The sequence below is a fragment of the Cheilinus undulatus genome, linkage group 18 (genome assembly GCF_018320785.1).
Source record: "Cheilinus undulatus linkage group 18, ASM1832078v1, whole genome shotgun sequence".
NCBI lineage: Eukaryota > Metazoa > Chordata > Actinopteri > Labriformes > Labridae > Cheilinus > Cheilinus undulatus.
Genome location: NC_054882.1, coordinates 25,056,079 through 25,074,033, shown reverse-complemented (window position 1 = coordinate 25,074,033; position 17,955 = coordinate 25,056,079). Strand labels below are relative to the sequence as shown.

The 17,955-nt window shown below is 39.4% G+C and overlaps 2 protein-coding genes across 2 annotated transcripts; one reads left to right on the top strand and one right to left on the bottom strand.

Moving 5' to 3' along the window:
- Window positions 1-2,969: 2,969 nt before the first annotated feature.
- LOC121526557 lies at window positions 2,970-7,719 on the top strand. The gene is made up of 7 exons (XM_041813205.1): window positions 2,970-3,055; window positions 3,231-3,444; window positions 3,519-3,601; window positions 3,790-3,849; window positions 3,968-4,051; window positions 5,691-5,805; window positions 5,919-7,719. Exons 2-7 carry the CDS (start codon window positions 3,246-3,248, stop codon window positions 6,032-6,034), a joined length of 657 nt encoding a protein of 218 aa, XP_041669139.1. The 5' UTR covers window positions 2,970-3,055; window positions 3,231-3,245; the 3' UTR covers window positions 6,035-7,719.
- Window positions 7,720-10,596: 2,877 nt separating this feature from the next.
- Window positions 10,597-17,913, bottom strand: ap5m1 (adaptor related protein complex 5 subunit mu 1). The gene is made up of 8 exons (XM_041811948.1): window positions 17,716-17,913; window positions 16,944-17,601; window positions 16,625-16,852; window positions 16,399-16,538; window positions 15,042-15,127; window positions 14,792-14,904; window positions 12,478-12,574; window positions 10,597-12,393 (listed from the first exon to the last, which is right to left on the bottom strand). Exons 1-8 carry the CDS (start codon window positions 17,781-17,783, stop codon window positions 12,311-12,313), a joined length of 1,473 nt encoding a protein of 490 aa, XP_041667882.1. The 5' UTR covers window positions 17,784-17,913; the 3' UTR covers window positions 10,597-12,310.
- Window positions 17,914-17,955: the final 42 nt, after the last annotated feature.

The window sequence follows — 17,955 nt, the reverse complement described above, 5'->3', positions numbered from 1 at the left end:
TCATGTTACAGTTTTGTTGCTAGCCTGCATCAGAAACTAAAAAGGGCTAACAATCAGCACTTCCATAAGAAACAGGAGACAACAAATAGCCAAACACAGCCTAAACTGAAGATGCGCGTGAGAAAGGGTAAATAATTTATACCATAAGAAAGCCATGCAAGCACTCATAGATTTAACTTTTAAAACACGATGCTATAAGCTCAAAATGCTAGCATGCTATATTTAGCTATACAGTGCTTACAATGTAACATTAGCATCAAACAGTTAGCCCGATTTATCAAAATTATTTGTGTTAAACACCTCAAGTTGTTTACTTTTCTATCTTTAACATACACAACCAGACATTACATCATGTTAGCTGCTCTGTGTGGAACTTCAGCGAAATTCAAAGTTTCTCAACTCGGTGATAGATGCTGAGATGCAAAAATAGCCAGAGTGCTAGAGTGCTAACGTTTATGTGTCTAATAAGTTAAATTTACATTTCAGGGTTGTTTATAGGCTCATGGAAAAGTCATGAGTGAGTTTTGCTTGTATTTGGTGAGTATTTCATTAATGAATTTCAGCTTTGGGTACAAGGTAAAATTTTAAGGTAGCCTATACTAATTTCTCTAAAAACATCTTGGCCTAATTTTGCTTTTTTTTAGTTAGAAACTTTCACTAAACCAAACATTTTAGAGGAACAGGTGTAGGATTACCAAAATAAAATCGTATATTTCACAGCACTTTGTCTCATCAGGGGTGTCCAATCTATGGCTGAGGGGCTAAATATGACACTGTCCTTTTTCTTTTTCTTTTTAATTGACCCACCATAAATTCTCATGATTAAATAAGGCCCATATTAGAACATAACACTTATGCTTGTTTATATTTTACTTCTTGGTTTGGACACTAGATGGAGCTGCTGTGTCAATTCTGCAACAAACATTTTGACAAAAAGAATTTGCTGACGTGCGTATTTTAATAACTAAATTAAGACCGCACAGATGGTAAACATATTGATAACTGAAACAAAAGCATCTTGATTCATCATACCATGACAAATAAAGACAAAAAAGATCACAGTAGCAAACAGCAGCACGAATGGCACTCATTTGCTCCTCTATCTGCTCCATCCCATGGTCTGATTTACAAAGCATACAGTATTACTCTTATCATCTTCAAGCACCTACTTTCCTGTAAAGTTTCGAAACTTTGTTCCAGAGGATTGGACACCCCAAAATTCTCAAAAGTAACTGGCTGTTTGTCTGGTTAGCCTTGATTGGCAATTTAAGCAAACTGACTCACTAAGCATATCTTAACAGACATTGGATTGGTTTTACTAACTTTAAAGGGATATTTATGTATTTCTGAAGTTGGGTTGTATATGGTACTTGGTAATAGTAGTACCATTAGCCTCCAGTGACTTCAGTGAGCATTGCCTCTTCAAACAGGATGCACCTGGAGAAGATAGGCTATACAGCATAGCAGATGGGTATAGGTGCTCCATGTAATTTAGCAAGTTTAAAGTAAAAAGAAAATGTGCCAAAAAATAACAATGTTGGCTCAATTGTACTCTATATCAAAAGTATTTGAAGCATTTCAGTTTTTCAGCTGACAGTTTTATCAGAAGGTGAACATATCCTGTCGACTGTGGGTTGTCTAATTATCAGCCATTAGAAAAATAAAGTGACAGCCATAAACTTACTTGGATGAGAAATTTCCATTGAGTTCTTCAGGTTGGGGTTGATTTTTCCAATTTATCTTCAGAAAGTTGAAGAAGGTCAATAAAACACCAGCATTCAGTAAGGCAGGGAACTCCAGATGGGGAGTGATGCAGGCTACAGACGTCTATGAGCCATGAAACCATGATCAGAAATGTCCTAAATAAATTGTTGTTTCCTCTGAGGAACCCTGCAGACCTAAACAGCTGTTTTGAGATGCAGAAGTGGAAGATCACGTAGGTAGTAGTTAAGGCTTACACTGCAAAATAGTGCCAAACACAGAGGCTTTCTAGGTGAAGAATAAAATGCTTTGAAAACTTTCAATATAGCGTACAATTGAGCCAACACTGGTTTTAGACCCATCTTTGCCTTAAACTTGCAAAAAAAAATCAAGATTTATTTTTGGGCTTTTGTACCTTTATTGAGAGAGGAGGACAGTGGATAGATACAGGAAAGGGCCACAGGTTGGATTCGAACCTTAGCCATCTGCGTACATGGGGCGTGTCTTAAAACACTTGGCCGCCTGCGCCCCAACCTTGCAAAAATTACGCAGAGAAACTATACCCATCTGTAACTGTATAGCCTAGCTTCTCCAGACGTGTTTTATTTAAAGGGGCAACATACTCTGAAATCACTGGAGGCTAATGGCACTACTCTTGCCAAGTACCTACACAACCCAACTTAAAAAATACCAAAGTATCTCTTTGATGCATTTTAAGATATTTTTCTGTATGTGGCCCTCAGTGAAAAAAAGTTGGGACACCCCTGGTCTAGATCTGCATGATTTGGTCATATATAGACCTATGTCATTAGTATGTCTGAATATCAAATGAACCTAATGTAACATAGATTATAAAGAGGAGCAAACAGTGAGTTCATCCAAACAAGACACAACCAAATTGATAAAAAAGGTAATGTTTACGGCTAGCAGCAGAGATTTCAACATGCTCTGACATGCTCCTCATTCTGTATGACCCCCCCACACACACACATTCCCTACAGTTTACTGAGCTGCACTCATGTCCCATTTCTTACTTTGTTAACTATTTCCAGGAGAAACTGTCTCTCTTGGACCCTCTGGGCATTCAGGTGTCGAAATTCTTTCAAGCATTAACTTATGAGTTACGAGCTAACCTGTAGGGAGAGTTGCCATGGAAACCAAACTCATTATAACAAGGTAGGCAAATATGGAGACAGGAACGAGGAACGCACCTACTTTTTTAACAGCTAACACAAGTGATTGTTACATTTGTACTTTGGTGCCAGGTGGAGATGCTTCAGGACGAATGTTGGAACAGTGGATTTATCTGGGAACTTTTACTTCAAGTGGGTGGAATGGAGACTGGATATTAAAGGTGGCGTTATTCTGTATCAAGTGTTTTGGGGCAGAGTCCAAAATTACAATAGGAATCAAAACATGCAAGTGGACTTAGAACAGAGAAGTTCCTTTATAACATATATTAGGGTGAGATTAGTACCCAGAGTCAACACTTGATTTAAAGAGAGATAATTTAAGATTTTGTATTATAGGGACAGGGGTAGATAATGGGCTCGACAGGCTCCAGACCTAGGCTGCATAAAGTAGCTCCTTGTAACAGGCTGGAAGAAGAAGAGGACCGGATCAAACCCCAGTGGACCCTCCCTGCCCTGCCGGTCAGCCCTGAGCAGCTGTCTGGATCTCTGGGACCGAGGAAGACAACCTTACCTCCACTCAAACAGGAAATAATACTTTCCACACTCTCAGGTTAGTAAGCCTCCTGTCTCTTTAACTCTCACTCATTATTTCTGTGTTGTGACTCTGTGCATGTGTGCTGTCAGAACCACATTTTGCAGGAAACTTCACACCAAAGCAAAGCAACCATTCAAGCATCATTCACTCCCATCCACCCCGAAGACCCCAGGTTAGCAAAATTAGCTGCCTAATGCAGTTCTATCACCTATAACAGAGGTATCCTGTTGCATGATTTATATGGGAAATTTTCATCTGTTCAATCCTGTGCTGGGCCTCTGACTGACATAATTTTACATCATTGTTTCTGACTGGTTGTGATTTTTTTTACCCAGGCATCACATCATTATCTCTCCTCAGGCACTGCAACCACTGGCTGTTCAAATTGGCCAACCATGCACTGCTAGACAAATTGCAATGGTAATAGGGAAAAAAAGGGGGAAGACATTGAAACTGACTGTCACAGCATTACCACGCACATGCCATCACAAACACCAAGGAAGCAATTTCATATTTGTTGTTGTTGTTGTTGTTGTAGGGGAGGAACTGCAGAGGTGGGGGTGTCCAGCAGTTTTCTACAACCGACCAGATGGGACGCAACGGCACCGGCCGAATGACTCAGGTAAAAACATCTTGGCGAAGTACCTGAGAGCTTAAGTGCATCTGTAACATCAATAATTCATCTTTTATTGGGGGGAAAATCAAATAGTGCAGCAGTGCTTAAGAGGGATAAAGGAAGGGTGGAGAAAATACAGAAAAGAGAGGGACAGAAGTGACCTGGGAGTGTGGGCTGCTCCAGTCCTTGTGGATCTGATTAAAGTGTCGCTGGACTGGAAAGTAGGGTGGTCTACAGCCATGACCTGCCCTTGAAAATATTGGAAGTAATGAAAGAACGTAGCTAAAATACAACCACAATTCCAAAAAAGTTGGGACATTGTGTAAAATATAAATAAAAACATAATGCAATGTTTTGTGAATCTCATCAACCCATATTTTATTCACAAAAAAACATAAACAACATAAAAAATTGAGACATTTAACATTGCATTAAAGATATATGCTCATGTTCAATTTGATGGCAGCAACACATCTCAAAAAAGTAGGGACAGGGCAACAAAAGGCTGGAAAAGTAAGCCATACTGATATGGTTTATTGGCAACAGGTAAGTAACATGAGTGGGTATAAAAGAAGCATTTAAGAGAGACCACCAATCTGGGAAAAACTGTGCCTAAAAAATGTAGAATAATTTCAGAAAAATATTCCTCAGTGTCCACCTACGTATGCATAATATCATCAAAAGATCTGGAGAAGTCTCTTTGCACTAGTTACAAGGCCGAAGGTCCATATAGGATGCTTGCGATCTTCAGGCCTTCAGGCTGCTCTGCATCAAAAACAGGCATGATTTTGAGCTGGAAATCCCCAAATTTGAAGTTCTTCTTGGAAACTATGGACGCAGTGTCCTGCAAACTAAAGAGCAGAGGGACCACCCAGTTTGTTATCAGCACACAGTTCAAAAGCTGGCACCTCTGATCGTATGGTGTTGCATTAGAGCCTATGGCGTGGCCAGCTTACACATCTGGACAGACACTACCAATGCTGAAAAGAATATAGAGGTTTTAGAGCAACATGTGTTGCCATCCAGACAATGTCTCTTTCAGGGGAGGCCTTGCATATTTCAGCAAGACAATGTCAAACCACATACTGAATCCATCACAACAGCATGGCTTCACAGGAGAAGAGTCTGGGTGCTGAACTGCAGTCCAGATCTTTCACCAATAGAAAACATTTGGAGCATTATAAAACAAACCAAAAAAACCCATCAAAGAAGATCCAGGACATAAGACAAAAATGGGAAAATATTCCTCTCCCAAAACTTCAACAACTGGTCTCATCACTTCCCAGATGTTTACAGACTGTTAAAAGAAGAGGTGATGCTACAAACAATTAAACACCGCCCTACTGCTACCTTTATTTAGATGTGTTGCGGCCACCAAGTTCAAAACGAGCTAATATTTTTTCTGAAATGGTAACATGCCTCAGGTTCAACATCTGTTATGTTCTTTATGTTCTATTTTGAACAAACTATGGGTTATAAGATTTGCAAATCACTGATTTGGTTTTATTTACATTTACACGGCAGCACAACTTTTTTGGAATTTTGGTTTATATGTAGAAAAATAGAATAAAATGGAAAAAAATACTCACCCATTTTTCTCTCTCTCTTCTCTTCTATTCTATATATATCTCTTTGACTCTTGCAGGACGGGTTCCTGGAAGCCCAGACAGCCCAAATCCGACAGAATCAGCGACATCGTCTAGCCCACCTCAGACAAGCCAGAGAGCAGAGACGACATAAGGTTGTCTACAAATTTAATGGTACGGCTGCATATAATTAGTTTACCAAGCAAATATAACACTTTATTATGTCTGAATGAAGCCCAGTGATTCAATATAACAGTAATGGTTATACCATTATGCTTAAAATACAGAAGGGATCCAGAGGCGTACACTTGTGAGAAGACCCACAGAGAGGGACATCTTCTGGGATGAAACAACAGGTGAACATCTGGATCCCAACTGCCTTCTAGACACAGTCTTAACTTAAAGAGGAGGGACAGCCAAGCTAACAGCTCCTGAAAGGAAGAGCAATGGACTTGAGCTTGTGTAGCACTTCTCAAAGTTACACCACAGGTTGCACTTACCAATTTGGACTTTCTCACACCTTGATGGTAGAAGATCAAACCCCTAACTTTCCAGATGAGAGATAAATGATAATAGACTACTGAACAGTAGGAGGAGTAGAAAGTGTTGACATACAAAGAGAAAGTTGTGTGTGACCTGAGTCTGCAAGGGCTTACAAGAGAGTTCTACAGCTGTCATTTGAGATAAAAACACTTTTTTCTACTGTATCTAGAAATCTACAGACTAGCAAACATAATGTCAAGTTACGCAAATAAATCACATAATAGCAACTGCAGCATCCCAGAGTCTGGAGGAAGATTTAAGAGGCCCAGAATCCAAGGTGCTTGAAGTCCAGAGTTTTCAGTTTCCACAGCAAATGATGATTTGGGGTGCCATGCCAACTACTAATGTTGGCCCTCTGGTCTTTATCAAGTCAACGCTGTCAGCCATCTACCAGGAGATTTTAGAGACCTTCATGCTACCATCTGCTGAGAAGCTTTATGGAGATACTGATTTCATTTTCCAGCAGGACTTGCCTGCCCACAGTGAAGTCAAAACTACCAGAAACTTGTTTGCTCATCATGGTAATACTGTGTTTGATCGGCCTGTGAACTCACCTGACCTCAATCCTATAAAGAATACTTCATTTTGTATGACATGAATGTAGAATATATGGAAGTTTCACTTCTTAGTTTAAATCACAGGAATAAAATAACTTTTCCATGATATTCTAATCTTTTAGATGCACCTGTATAAGAGAAAAATTGAGGTTCTACAATATGATTCGTGGCTGGGGTTATGATGCCCTCTAGGGGTAAAAGTGGTGCACTAAAGTCAGATACCTGCTATCCAGGCTGAGTCTAAAGCTCTCTTTTCAACAAAAATCCTCCCTCAAAAATGTTTCATATTAAGTTCAAATCCTGTAGCACTGAAGCTCCTGGTCCATTCCTGTGCTATTAAAATTAGAACAAAAGACTCCTTCTGTGTCCAAAGATATCCTCTTGGTGCAGAAGATGCATGCCTCTCGAGGAATAATAACATGAAAACAGGAAATTGCTAATTGCACCGTCACTCTTCAAGTGGCCTCCCTGAGGTCGGCTCTTAGCAGGTTTAAAGAGTCTGAGAGGAACTGGACTCAGACCAAACACCTGAGGCCACACTGGTCGACTAAAGCCTGCATGGTCCTCAGGCACGGCACGTTAGAGGAACATTGCTTGGATTGCATCGCACAGCAAGGGGGCAAACAGGAATTAAATGACAAAAGATTAGCCGGCAGTGGCTAAATAGAGTATTTCAATTGAAGAAATGAGCATTAAAGTGTATTTAAGAAATGAAAGCAGTCTAACGTCAACTATATTATGCTCACCACTGGGTGTCATTATTGGGTTGAGGGACACAGTGAAGCTACCTTACAGTTAAAAGGAAAACACCTACTGTGCTTTAAGAGTTTACTTTATTTCATATATTTGTAGCTCATTTTAAGGCTTACAGCTGTGCTGCCTCATTATTTATGAAATACACAAAGATGCTTCTACTTTTACATGTTTATATGGTTTTTTATCATTATTGTACAAAAGTGTAAATTTATTCCCTGTATGAGAAAATTAAAGTGAGGAAAAATGATTAAACAAGTGCTGATTTGGGAAAACACTGTGAAATTAAAGACCTAAAGGTATGATTTGAAGGCGCTGAAGCAGAGCATCACATTAAAACGACTCCTTGTACTTATCCATCCATTCAATCAACAAAGCAAAGCCTGCCAGTGAGAGGCCACTGACTGCAGACTGGAGGAGCCAGACTGACCACATATTGGGATACTGAGGAGATTTAGAGTGGCCCAAGTCTTCAAAAAAAAAAAACTTCTACTTTTCCAGTTCGCTAGCCACACACACTGGGCCTTAAAGCCAAATCACGGTGGAGGGGGAGAGCTGAGAGGTCTCGGTGTCTGCCACTCGGTACTGCTACATAAAAAGAAGGTGAAGGATGCCGTGTGAGCAATTGGTTCCAATTGACAGAGGATTGGTCATGGTCAGCCTTCTGAGTGGAAATCCACGTGAGAATGTAGCATTTGGACCAGCAAGGGGCACAAGAGGCCAACAAGCAGACAATGAGGGCACTCAGAGGAGTCTGGCTGCTGTGGAATAGAAGCCACAATCTCTTGTGATTTAACCCTTCATCGGCTGGTTATTCGCTTAAAACACTAAGGTGAGGCTTCCACAGTGGAGATGTAACAGAGTTAGTATGAAAGTTATCACAGGTAAAAGTGGAAGGAAGCATATAAAACTAAATGACCAGAAACACTGAGTACTAAAGGCTGTCAAGATTTCAACTACATCTGTCCAACTGATTTCTATAGAGTGATACAGCAGAGGTATAAATCTATGCTTCACCTGGTGGCTAACCATCACAGTTGTTGTTTGAGACTTCACCCTTAATTTACAGTAGAAAGCACGGCTTCATTAATAACCAGATGAAGTTAAAGTTGTGATTCAAACAGCTGAGGTGTTTTAAACAGGCTGCTGTCTGTCTGAACATATCAGGGACGTGATTCTACATAAAGTCATCTGAAATGTAATATTGAACAACTTGAAAAGGTGACCCACATGAATCATGGACAGTAAAAAAAAAACATTTAAAAGGAGTAGTTTATGAAATAAAGACAATTTCAGAACACAATAAAATGTGTGAATATACTTAACTCAGTGACCATGCTGATGCCTCGTTTTAACCAGGGCTGTCAGCATTAATCACGAGGTCCATAAGAGAGGTGGGAAAATCACAGGAGTATTGTACTCAAGTAAAAGTGCAATTACTCTTGTTTAAACTTACTAAAAGTGCTGCTCTGTGAATCTACTGAAGTAAAAATAAAAAGTGTACTTTAAGTACTGAGTAACTACTGAGGACCTGAACTGTAAATCTGATCTTTCCTGGTTGGCGAGAAGAAGAGAATATATCTTGGTCTACACTGCATAGTTAAACTACACTTTTACAGCGTTAGATATTTTACAGTTTGACAGAGCGGCAAAAACTCATGAAAATCTGTGGCAAGGTGGGTCTTCTCTGTCAAGAAGAAAGCAGAGTCCTCATAGGTAGGAAATGCATACTTATGCACTCTAGGTTGGAGCTTTCCAATGTGACCGCGCCCAAATTTTTGGGAAAACAAACCCTCACATTGAATGGCGGTCAGTTAGAAAACGTAGGTAATAACATGATTAAAAGCCATTTTGTTGCACTTTGTGCCATAAAACAATCAAAAAGCCACAATTTAAGGCATGTTCTGTTGTTCTCAAATGATGACAGGGTGTCAAAAAAGAGTTCTGTGTCTGTTGGCTGAAACTAGAGGAGTAAAGATGCAGTTTTTATCAACATTTGCCAAGATGGGACTGTCTGTCCAGTCTGACAGAGGGAGCCTGAACACACCCTCATGTACATCTATGATTTATTTCATATTGTTGCAATGCAAATATTTTTTCATGAATGGTCTACATTATATTTATATCTCACTGGCCATTAGATTTTTGCTCCCAATAACAGTTTAACTCTACAGTTATCATATTTAAAGTTTTAAAATCCCTAATGACCCAAACTTTCCCATTGACTGTCTTTTGTTTCTAAGTATAGTTTTCCCCCCCGAAAGGAGCAGGGCTGGCATCGTTTGGGCAAAGGACCCACATGGGTTGCTCTGGTCTATACATCCTTTAGGAACATCAACTTCACAGGCAGGAACTCTAACTCGCTGGATGACTTCACTCATGGTGCAACTGTGTTTCGCATCAAAAACCAAAAACAATCAGCCTGAAACGTGAGCAAAAGAATGCCAGCAGGAATCACTGTACAAAAGGCGACATCCGAGCACAACTTAACACTCTGCCCAAGGGCATGATTGAAAATTCTTCCCATGCATCTCCCCAGACTTGAAATTGCAGTGGTCAGAGCTCAGATTTATTGACTCCACTGAGTTGAACTAACACTGGTGGATGAACTCTGTTAAATAACTCCAACACTGAAGACTATTTCACTCAGAAAGATGTTAAAATTACACTTTGGTAGTTAAAATCAACTCAAAGACATTTAACACTGAGACATCAACACTCCAGTTTTTGCTGTTTTGGGTTGTGGAATTATTTCCTCTATATGTGCTACTGTGTAGTCAACAGAAGTGGTAAAAGTACAAGGGTATTGTACTCAAGTAAAAGTACAGTTGGTTAATACTTACTTAGGTAGAAGTACAAGTAGCCTACTGACTTCAAAATATACTTAGAAAATACAAGAAAAAAACACTAAATTACATTACGTTCAGTGTTATTAGTTACTTCCTACCCCTGGTTAATAACTAGTACATTAATTTTGTAATTTTGTTGTTCTTTTCAGCTGACTTTGGTTAAGCCACTGCAATGTCTTCCTGCAGCCACAGAGATGTAAAGTAAGTACACCACTGCATCTCAGTGTCTCGCTTCAGTTTTTAAAAAAAATGTCATTTGCCTTTAAGCTGTTCCCGTTTCCATTTCAATCCATGACAAGTTCCCTTTTCCATGGTTAAGTTCATTTCCATCCATCTTCAAAAACTCCTTCTATCCTTTCAAAGTAAAAGCAGATTTGTAACAAACAGTAAGTCCATAAACCTCAGTTGAAGACAGTGCAAAAAAATAAAAAATAAAATACTTTTTGAATGTACTATATATGTGTCTGTAACAATACACTTTTAGTTAACAGCACAGCAAACTACATTGAAATAAAAACCCTGGTATTTTGATGTGAGAGAAACGTTAAGGCTCTGATTGGCTCTACATCTGTTTACAAGTTTATAAAGTTGTTTCCCCACTTCCTTTGACAAAATGTGACCAACCTTTTACAGTCTAAATACTGATGTGGAGCTGATAAAGGTAACTGAAAACACTTGTACATTATCTGAGGTAGTTTCTTTATATTTCATATTATATTGTCTTCTCATCCATTCATAGCAAAAAGCAGAGGAATAATCACATTACCCGGTTTGAGGTTTAACAGATGATATTCACATATTTTAATTTCTATAAAAATCAGCATTAGCATCTCATTGCTATAGAAAATGCTGATTTGCCAAAAGGCACTAAAAAGCCACAACCAGAATTAAAGTAAGGTATGATGGGAGATGGAAATAAGGTGGATAATAACTGGCTTAAAGCTTCTGTGAGGAAATAACAGTTCATGACAATTTTGTCACCCCCTGTGGACAAAGCTGTACCACAACTGTATCTCTCTGTGAGTATTTATTAAGGAAAATGTAAATAAAGGTTGTTTCTTCACTCACTTTGGCTGATACCTACCCCACAACCACATATTCAGGAACTGTGGAGAAACTGTGGAGAAATTACTTATTACATCTTTGTTGGTCTTGTTTGCTTCTGTGGGTTGTACAAATGCATCAGTATTAAATTTATTTTTTTTCATGATCAGAGAAAACCAGGAGCTTTAAGCTCCACATTAATTGAGTTGAAGCACCTCTGCAACTTTAAGAGGGTAGCCATCTTTGTGACTTCCATCCTTGTGACTTTTTCACCAATTAGGCAGGTCCAGCTCTCTGAATGGGACCGGCTGCTTTCAAGTCTCATAAGGCCAGAGGGTCAGCGCTCAATCACAATTGGCTCAGAGTTGTTGTGTGTTTGAACTAGCCACTAGTTGACAGGGCAGGGGATGGGGTCAAAAAGGGGGAGGGTGGGTGAGGGGGGGGCTGGAAAGGACTCCTGCCAGCTTTAAAAGAGGAGCCTTTTGTAGCCAAGACACTGGCCAGAGCAGCCTGGCCTTTCACAGCCCGGCCGCCCCTCTCGTCCAGACTCACAACAGCTGATGACAAGGCTCCAGCTGCTAATTATCCGGCTGATGGAAAGTCACTGAAGTGGGACTGTCGGAGCGAGGGGTGGCCCTTGTGTCTGCAATGGGATAAATCTGAGGGAGGGTGAGGGTTAGGGGATGAAAGAGGTTTGGCTGCAGGGAAAGGTATTTGAAAGAAAACAGTTTCCATCCATCAGTGGAATCAATCTTCCTAGTAGGAATCTGCACACTGCAAACTGTAATGCTACTAAACTTTAATGTTGCTGACAGTTTTCCTATTCTGAGAGATTCAGTAACAACGGGATGGTAACAAATGGGTTTTAAAGGTCACATTTCCAGCATGGTCCACTGTGTTTCATATCATAAGTCCTTTTAAATGCTGCAGATGTCACAGCATCATCTGGCCAGATGATACTGGAGCAGTTCCTGTTGAATTCCACAGGAAGTACTCTTTGGATAGAAGTTCTCGAGCTGAAAATACAACCAGAAAGTGCATTAAAGGTTATAAATTAGCTGCATTTAAAAAATTCTGTTAAGAGATGAAATCAAACTTACATGTTACAATGCGTGGTTTGGCAGAGGAGTAAACCTGAACTGAATGCTGGTCCACACAACATCCAGAGAGCGTCAAGTCCGGCACTTTGAAATACAACTGTGGAGATAAAAGTCAAAGTACACACTTTAAGAACAATGGGTGAGAAAATAACAAACCTCATAACTATTGGACCAATGAATGAACTCTGTGGAATAATGTCATCATGCTTTAGCTTTGAGCAAACAAACTTCATCATGAATATAAGCATTCATTACCAAAAAGTTCAACTCTGGTCTCATCAAACCAAAACATTTTTCCCACACGGTTTTATGAGGCTTGATGTGTGTTTCAGCCGGGCTTGGACGATTTTCTTCAAAAGAAAATGCTCCCATCTTGCAGCCATACCCCATCCCCACACATATGAAGACTATGGGAAAAGAACACCAAACCCAGGATGAAGCATGGTGGGGGCAGCATTATGCTCCAAGGCTGCTTTTCTTCAGCTAGAACTGAGGTTTTAGTTAAAGTGGAAGGAATCATCAACTGTTTCAAATACTAGCTAGTTTTGGCACAAACATTTCAGGTATCTGCAAAAAGGCTGAAGATGAAAGGCCATTTTCACCTCATAGTATGGCAATGTTCCAAAGAATACACCAATTCTAAAAAAGAATAGCTTCACCAGAGGAAGATGAAACTTTTGGATTGCCTGGACTCAAGACAAGACCTGAATCCTGCTAAAAATCTAAAGAGGGCTGTGCACAGGAAATGTCCTTGTAATATAATAGATTTTTAAAGGCAGTACTGATGAGAAGAATTCGTCCTGAGCCTCAACTAAGACCTCAGGATGGTCAAAAGTAACTGATCAGTGGATCTGAGTGTTTTTGATAAAATACAGTTTTAAAAGGTCAGAAAGATAGGAAGGGGCCAACCCATTTAAAGATTTATGTGTAAAAATTTTCAAATCCAGTCTGAAGCATGCAGGGAGCCAGGGAAGAGAGGCTAAAATGTGGGAAACGTGCTCATTTTTACTATAACTCATTAAAAATGAGCTGCAGCATTCTGAACAAGTGGTTAGCGATTAAGAGAGGCTTAGCTAGTACTAAAATAAAGTGCATTACAATAGCAAAGTCATAATAAAAGCATGCATAACCTTCTCAAAAATCAGTGAGAGATAAAAGACTCATACAACTGAATTAATCTGTTCATCTGTTTTAAATCTTTGTCCATCATCAACCCATATTTTTTTGCATTGACATCAAATAACGAATAAATTAGCTCTTTTATCTAAACTGTCTGACAATGATAAAGCTAAATATCCACTTTTCTTCTTTTCTTTTTAAAATAGAATTAAAATTTAGTTTTAAGTAAGTAATACCTCATTATAATACAAAATTAATTTATTTTAAGGTTGTATTGTTGCTAATAAAATAATGCGAATTTTTTCATTGCAAGGAGTAACCGATAAGATGTAGGGATGCATGATGTTATCAGTATAATATTGGTATCAGCAAATAACATCTTAAAAAGTTTATATAATAAGAAAATTTCTGTACAGCTGATTAATCAGATGTAAATATAGGCAGAATGTATGAATTATGCTTTGCCTTATGTTGAAAATTCAGTTTATTAAAAATACAATTACTGCATAAAATGTAGATGTAATCCCAATAAATTACTTCAAGTTTTTCATTATTAAATGTTTTCAAAAGGAAAAAACCTAATATTTATTTTAGAATTAAATATAATTAGTGTAGACGATTAGAAGAAAAGTAACAAATGGTAAATTCTGGTACCAGAGAGACTTGGAGCTCTTTACAATAAAAGAAAATAAAATAGTGTGTGCATGTATAAACAATGTTTGCTCATTTCAACTGGCTCTAATGTTTTAACCATCAGCTAAAATATCAATAAAGTAGTACTCTCTCTTGCTTTACCACCTGTTAGGCCAGTGGAGTTTTAAACCAGCTTCCTGATTAATGTTAGTGCCCTCTGCTGGTTAGAAAAAGGACACTGAATGCACTGGTTTAGTTTGTACCTGCATACAGGCCCAGCTCAAAAATTTGAATATCATGTAAAAGTTCATTTTTACCCATGATTTACATCAAAAAGATAAATTATCATGTATGCTAGATTCATCTTATAAAAATGTAAATATTTCAAGACTTCCTTGAAGTAAATCACAGGGAAAAGGTTAACTTTTTCATGACATTATAATTTTTTGAGATGCACCTGTATGTAGTAGTACAGGCTAAAGCCCAAAATATTCTGGTGGCAGGATAAAATGCAGATCTTGGCACCGTCTATCCTAAACCCTTACCACATGTAATGACTTACTTTAACGTAGGCTGTGAGTCCGATGCAGATAGGGTCAGTAGGTCCTGGCGTCGGCCCAGAAAAGCTGATCTTTCCTTCCATTGTCACCTCACGGGATTTAGGAAACTTTTGTCCTACATACCAGTGAAGGGATCACTACTTGTTATTTTCTGTTTAAAAATTAAATTTCATTATACATATATTTACTTCCAAACCAAAATTTAGACAAGTGTTTCTTTCCTACAAAGATGCTAAGAAGAGGAGAGCTTACCCAGTCCCCAGACGAGAAGGTTCTTCTCCTTTGACACCTCCAGTTGCCCTGAGCTCACCTTCACATCCACAACACTCATCTGATCCCTGTCCAAAAATTAGAGCAGTCACTTTAAAGGGGTAAATATTTATGGAGTCACTTATTTCGCATCACATATTTTTTGTTTAATTGACATTACTTTATAGAAATCTGTTTTCACTTTGTCAATAAAGAGGTTTTTGTCAGATTTCTTTTGTCAAAATTATCAATTAATCAATAAAAGGGTAAAACATACAAAGGGGTGAATACATTTAGAGGGATGATAAAAAGTTGTTTATTTTTTAATGTTATGAAGCAGATCCCTGTTCAGAAAAATCATAGTTTCATATTCAACTCTGTGGCCATTGGATTTGGGCCTGTAATAACAATTAAACTGTGCTGTTTATGTATTTTAAGCTTCTACATCACTAAAGACCACATCTTTCCCTTTTACCGCCAGTCATTTAGATGGAAGTTTTCACACAAAAAGGGGCAGGGCTGTCATCGTTTAGGCAAAGTACCAAGATTAATTGCTCTAATCAATGCCTTCTCATGGTAAAACTGCCTGTATTTAGAATCTTAAAAAATATTTCCTGGTGGGGGGCTGATAGCCTAGTGGTTATGTCCAAGTGTCCAATGTGCAGAGGCTGTTGTCCTTGACATAGGAGGCACAGGTTCCACTTTCCCACATGTCATTCCCCATTCTCTTTCCCCAGTTTCCAACTCTATCCACTGTCATATCCCCCTAAAAAATCCTAAAAAATCTTGATTTATTTTTGTGCTTTTATGCCTTTTTTTATAAGAGCTTCTGGTTATTAAACTTTGATATCTGTAACTGTTCTCCAGCTCCATAGACAGACAGCCGTCTTAAGAAATATAATGTATTCAGTTTGTCATTAAAAAAAAAAAAAAAAAAATTAACCTTTTGACCAGGCTTGTCCAGGTACCAGAATTTTAACAATACTTGTCTTGGTATCAAAGCAACAAAAATACAAGTCCTAGCCACCATATTTTGGGAAATTCATTGTCTTTAATTACCAAAATTTGCAAGCAAATTCTTAATTACACAAAAATGCTGCCAGTGTATTTGTGTAATTTAGATTATGCTCCTTCTCTCTGTGTTAGAAACATGGCTGAAGATCTGTATTTTTTAAGCTTTGCTTTTGCACCACTATTGACAAGTAAAATAACTGAGATTGTATCGATTTAATATATGCAACAAAGAGCATCAAAATACTGACTGTTGCCCATAAAAGTTTGAGAGGATTAAAAAAAAAAGGTGATGACGAAAATTCACAACAAGGATTGAATTTTCATAACATCCTCTTGTACTACTCACCTGTTAAAGAATGGCAGGTGTGCCTCACAGTAGTCAAAGCTGTTCTTCACACTCTCATGAAGCTTGAGTGTCACTGAAACACGCAGGTGGTTCTCTTCTTCCTTCAGCTGATACAAACCCAGGATAGGTGGAACAGGGACCTGATGGTGAATGGAAGGAATCACTTGCATGAGACATTTACACCATTGTTTGAGAGTAAAGGTATATTCATATGCATATTTCATACCTGAGATGTATAGCTGCATAGTCTAAAAGGCTCCAGAGGAGGAGAGAAGGGAAATTTATATGGCCCTGAGAATGCTGAGCCATCATAGTTATCCACGCTGGTGGCCGTGAGAATGCTGGAGTCCAGTGAGGTGACACAGGGATGGACTAGGATGTCCTGTAGTGGAGAACCATTCGGTGGAAGTGTGAGGGTCACTGTCACATTTGGGAGGGCCCCTTCAACTTCACACTGTTGACAGAAGGACACAAAGGTAGAATCAAGCCACAGAATTAAAAAGTAAAATACATTTTACTTTATTGTCTTTCCACTGGGCTCTTACTTTGCATGTCACAGTGCCAAAAACATCCCACAGGTCCTGTCTGCTGCGGTTACCATACTGCATAGAGCGTACTGTTTCTACCAGTGCTACGTTCACCACAGCTCTGCCACGGTGGAGCCCCGTCTTCCAGGCTGGCTGCTTCTGGTTTCCAGCAGGAGCAAGTGCTGTGGCTGCTGCAGGTCCCCCAGGTTGAGGCACATCCAGAGGTGTGCCAAGTGGACAGATCTTTAAGAGTATAGAGGGCAGCATGGCCAAGCGAGAGGTCAGCCCCTCACTGTCAGTTTTACCCCCCGAGGAGAGGAGAAAAGTCTGCAAACCTGCAAGGAACGCGAGTCCCTGGGAGACAGACAGCAGGTTAGAAAGGGGGGGTCGTGGTTCAGGGGGGGCGTCCACTAAAGGTAGGCAAGCTAGGATGAGAGGACCATGTGAGATAGTCAACACGGGCCAAAGCAGTGCCTTTCCAGGGCCGTCCACACGCAGCTCCAGGCCTGGTGATCGCTGATTATTAAGGCAATCATCTCTGGAGGCAAAGGGCTTGTCCAAGTCAGAAAGGCCGAGCTCAGAGAGCAGCAGCTGCAGCACTCTGAGGTCCTCTGGGACTGCTACATAGGAAGAACCGGCTATTATCTTTGCACGGTGCTCCACGGTGGAAAACCTCCTGTGGGTGGAGACACATGACAGAACCAAAAATTATAGCGTCTAGAAGTGTCACGGCAGATATTTAAAGCATTACTGTATGATGTAAACATAAGGTAAAACATTATAAACACACCTTGAAAAGCGAACTGACGCATTTTCTCCCTTTTCGTGCGAAATAATCCACAAAGCACGAAGACTCATCTGTCCGGCTACAGTGAACTCCTACATTTACAGATTTTTATTTAACTTCGGTTTCAATAATCACATTTTAGCGTTTAATTTCAATATTCCCCCTTAATTTGGCGACTCACTTCCTGCTGCTGTGGTCTCATGTGACAAGTAACACCAATCACCCGACTTCCACGCATGCGCA